Below are 4851 nucleotides of genomic sequence, written 5' to 3' on the forward strand. Positions count from 1 at the left end.
CCTAACACAAACACGTCGTATCCGGGAAATGCCCATACTTCCAACAACGTCCTTTTAACTGCCACCACCTGCTTATCCACGGGTTATTCTACACCAACTGGAGCATTCGCGTTACCGCCAAAACCCTAACTTATGCTTGGCACCCGTTTTCCCCGCCCAAGGCAAACTACAAATCCTCGACTGAAATCGACCTGATTCGTAAGCAATTGGTGACAGGCGAAGTTAAGAGCAAAGGTAGCCAAGGGTTCGTATTTCAACAAGACAAAAAAGAGGCAGAGGTTGTCTGTTTAGAGGGGACTCGCGATTAATATGGCGAATCAATGACAAGAACTGGTTTATTTTATGCGTTTTCGGCAATTATATTATTATTTTCAACCCTGAAGAGGACTCTTTTATCAGTTGAGGGCAGTTTGTCCCCCGGAAGGAGCGGATATTGTGATCTGAGGGCCAACAATGGCGACAAAGCCCCTCTTCAACTTGGCTCAATCAGAGGTAGCAAAGCAGCTGGAAGGAACGTGACCAAGTTTTTAAAACACTTTTTCAACTATTCATCCTCTAAAGAAAGTGACAAGTCTTATTTATATGAAGTCAAGGACGGTCGAGTCGCGAACCAGTACCTCAAACAAATTGCTGCGAAAACTCCATATGAAAGAGGAATACCTAACTCTGTTGACGTTTGCTCGTCAATACAACTAATGTCTTTTTGGAAATTCTACAGCTACGTTATCGAAACTGTTTACTTTGAAGTATTTAACAAACACCTTGATTTAAGCAATGTTGAGAACTTCAACCACGGTAATTCCCCTATTCTTGAATACAACGTTTCAACTGATAGTTTTACCACCTCGGAACTAATAGATCAGGAGCTGTACGACAAACTTTCCGAGAACAATGACTCCCAGTTGGTTAAGGCAAAGACTGCTTGTTCTGCCGACCTGAGAAACAACAACACCGCACTCGAAAACTGCAGCTCGCCCTGCGTCAAGCAAGACGAAGGCCCTTCGGAGGCCAATCCCGAGCTCGGGGAGTCAACGAGTGGTCAGGACCGTTCATTGAGCAACAACACATACAAGGAAACGGACGAATTCAACGCACGCTGTAACGCTTCTCTTCCTCAGAAAGTGGGGGACGAGGAGAAAAACAGAAAACTGACACCCATGTTCGAGGTTCCAGTCAAACTTTACTACGCAAATAACGAATCAAGCGGCGATATCCCAGTTAAAAATGCATCTTTCAAGGGCGACCAGCTTCTGCACAGTCACTCAAACTGCTCGCAATACCTCTCCGAATCCGAAGATTTGAGCTCCGAGTCTTCAGATCAGCCCAACTCAACGCAAGCCTCGAACATAACGTACCTCCAACTCGGTTTTCAGAAATATATCATTGACTGACTCCCCACTCCGCGCGCGCCCTTCTGTTCTCCCATACTGGAACGTTCCACAAGAGCGTTGGAAACCGGAATGCTTGTTTCGCATGCATGCGCATGCTCATGCCTGTGCATACATGCACTGCGTAAAGCGCTCAGTTTGCACAGCCTTTTTAGTTTTTAGTTGTTATGGGTTTATCTTGTTGCCTCCGGGATTCGAATGTGGGTGGGAGTGTCGCTTCGCTCACGTAAATACGCTCCAAGCCATTTGTATTTGCTAAACCCCCCACTTTACCAGATTTTTAACGGCAACCACTTATTTTTGTTTCATGCGTTTTATCTTCCGGCCCATACCCTGTGCGTGTGCATGTCGGCGTGATCACTTAATTATTCAGAGGGCCTGAGGACGCATATTTATGCGAATACACTGCCTTGAAAGGCGAGACTGGCGTCGTTTCTGACTTAACTGTCTGCTTAGGGTCCTCACTTTGGCGTCCTTCGCCTTCAACCCCAAGCAGCCGTTCAAATTAAGACATAACTTAGTTTGTTTGCTAATTGTCATGTGGACAATATAATTAAGGCTATTTATGCAATAAAATTGAGCCGTAAAGGGATAAACTGAGCTATATTGAGGTTGAGAGACTTTCGGGAAACTGGAAATGAGTGGAAAAAGCGAGATGTTTAACATTGAAAGGTTCAACAAGCTGAGGAGTTCAACGGTCGTGAGGATAAACAGTGCGATAAACTCGTCGAGAAGTATACTGGAATCGGCTAGAAAGTGCTCTAAAAACACGCCGAATTCATACAAGATTCTGAGTGTAATACCGGGAGCAATAGAAGCTCCGAAAAGGGACGTACATGTGACAGACGACCTGTGTGTTGCGATAAGTAAAAAGTACTCGTCTAAGCTGCAGTCAATACTGAATGAAAATGGGAGGAAAAGCGGAGAACTGGACATAAAAAGTGGGATAAATGGAATGATAGAGGACTGGAATATACTGGAAAATGGCAACAGTAGCGAGGATCCAAACGCCAATACCGGAACAAGCCTGGAATCGACGCCCTTTAAGGACTTTGTGACCGAGGCGAAGGCGGCGGAGTTCGTGATTAGGTTTTTAGACAGAATGCAGTCCAAGAAGTTTGAGATGAACTATGAAAATGTTTCCCTGCACGTGAAAGGAGAAACACAATTAGAGAAACAGCTGTCTGCATACCCATCTTTCGTTTCCGCCATATCGCACGCGTCTACAGAACTTTGCGGAATTAAAAGGGAAGTGTTGTATGACCAGGCCGTTAACAGAGGAGGCAGTGATTCGCTAGTTGACGGAGCAGGTTGCGGCCCACTTGTGTGGAACTACAGAAACAACAAGCAAATATTTGACAGAAACCCGCTTTTGCAGTTGTCGCTGGAGCTGGAAAAGGACGTGACAAAGGAAAGAGCGCAGTCCTGGACCTCCAAGTACCTCCCAAGCATGGGAACTAAATTTGACTACGAAACGATGGGTGAGGAAAAGGCCTTGGGCGTTTACGAGAAGGACAAATACAACAAGGACGCAATACTCTTCAGACAGTTCAGGCTGCAGCCCTCTGCTGGCATAAAAGGCACGAGGTACGGCAACGACCTAACAGAGGAAACGGCCTCAACCCTGGCGGTGAGCTACGCAAAAGACGATGTGTCCGTATCGGATGACGGCTTTGCAGGAAGCAACACAAGAAGCAAAAAGAATCAGACGGCAAGCGGACTGCAGCTGGCCTTTGACGCCAACAAAATACCTCTCAAGTTCCCGTGGCTGCTGGAGCAACTCCCCACATCTCAACTATTCAAGAGTCAGGTGCTGCTGCTTAACGAGAACCTGTCGACTAACATAGATAGCTCGAACGAGGATAAGCTAAAAAAGAGCTTTTATCAAAAGGCGAAAAGCCTGGCCTCTAGCAGTTCCTACAGACAGGAGAATGTGATAAAGGCCATAGTAAGCAACAGAGGCGTTGCGATGGTCAGGAATATATCCCAGGTTCCTGCGGATTCAAATTTGGAAGCCTACTTTGACGAACTGGACGACAACAGCGAAAACGACGAAAGATACCTATGGGACGACGACTTTGAGAGAAAGAACCACAAGACCAAAGAAGAAGGGGTGCAGAAGTACATGGAGGAAACGTCATACGACCTTCAAAAAAAGAGGGACGAGGGCGACATTGACGAATTAATGAACGAGCTCGAACTCAAGCACAGGGACTTGCTTGAGAGGACGGAGTCAACTAAGGGCGGTAAAACAAGCGTTGGTTGCAGCGGCAGTGCTGCCTACTTTCACGGACACAGTCAGACACACGGCTATGCGGACAAAACTGATACCAAGGACTACAGGGATATCCAATCACTGGCAGCGGGAAGCGGTAGTTCGAGCAGAGTGCGTGCTTTGCCTGCGGGCGAGAAAGAGACTGCGGGTTCGGGTCCAAGCAGCGGCCCGCCGAAGGAGTACGACTCGCGTCCGGAAACGAGGGTGGAGTACGACCTGAGCGAGTTGCTAGACTCGAGCAAAACGATATACAAAGGAGAGGGGATAGGAAAGACCTGGAGAACCTACTACAACTCGCTTAAAAGCCACAATGAGGCGCTCTTGAAGAGGAAAAAGTACATGGATGAAATTCACTACAACGTCGATCCAGCCTTGAGCAGACTAAACGGGTCACAGTCTAGAAAATCTAGAATACCGAAATCGTTCCTGCCGATTCACGAATACATAATGCAGGAATCCGATCCTCAGGAGGAGTACTACAAATTCATTCAGGGACAAAGAATGGTGAAGGAGAGTCTAAACGGCTTCCCCCTGCAGCAAAGCCAGTATTTGAGCAGAACCAACGAGCTGCTCAATTCGAGAGACGAGTCTGGACCCGCGGACGCGTACCAACAGAACCCCGAACACGGAATGAAGATTGTGGGGAAGAACTCAAGAGGACACATAAGGGGCTTGATGGCGGTGCGCGGCGGGAGGAGGATTCTAGGCAGACTAAACCACGAATCTATGAGCGCGCACGAGAAGAAGCTGCGCTCCGGAGTAGAGGACCTCGGCTTCCTCAAGTTCAACGAGAACGATAGAATAAAGTTTATAAACAGTGTGAGGAGCATGAACGCCGGGAAAATAACGAAATTGAAGGAAATGGAGAACAAGCTGGGTACAAAAGCAAGGGTTTCGTGCAGAGGCAGAATTAGAAGGGCGTAGAGTCCGGAGTCTCCGACCCGTTCAGTCTCCGGCATGCAAAAAGTCTGAGCAGCAAACTGGAGGGCTCGATTCCGTGTAAATCTACATTTTGGCAACCGCCCTCGCGCGGTACCGCGTCCTCACTTTCTGGATCTGGGTCTCCCATGTTTCTGCGACTCCTCAAATGGGAATTCCCGCCTTGGGAGGACGCTTTCCGCCTTCCCCACTTGCTCGAGGCCGCGCGGCGCCGCCTTCTGTCGCTGCCGCTCAGGAAGGCAGAGCCCG

General features: G+C 48.0%; 2 protein-coding genes across 2 annotated transcripts; both read left to right on the forward strand.

Annotated features, from left to right (window-relative positions):
• Nucleotides 1-320: 320 nt before the first annotated feature.
• FG386_003059 (signal peptide protein) lies at nt 321-1391 on the forward strand (the record flags this gene model as incomplete). Its single annotated transcript, XM_067342287.1, has 1 exon — nt 321-1391. The coding sequence occupies one exon, from the start codon at nt 321-323 to the stop codon at nt 1389-1391; it is 1071 nt and encodes a 356-aa protein (XP_067198355.1).
• Nucleotides 1392-2025: 634 nt separating this feature from the next.
• Nucleotides 2026-4587, forward strand: FG386_003060 (uncharacterized protein; the record flags this gene model as incomplete). Its single annotated transcript, XM_067342288.1, has 1 exon — nt 2026-4587. One exon carries the CDS (start codon nt 2026-2028, stop codon nt 4585-4587), a length of 2562 nt encoding a protein of 853 aa, XP_067198356.1.
• Between the last annotated feature and the right edge of the window lie 264 nt (nt 4588-4851).

This window comes from Cryptosporidium ryanae (genome assembly GCF_009792415.1).
Source record: "Cryptosporidium ryanae isolate 45019 chromosome Unknown contig_62, whole genome shotgun sequence".
NCBI classification, from domain to species: domain Eukaryota; phylum Apicomplexa; class Conoidasida; order Eucoccidiorida; family Cryptosporidiidae; genus Cryptosporidium; species Cryptosporidium ryanae.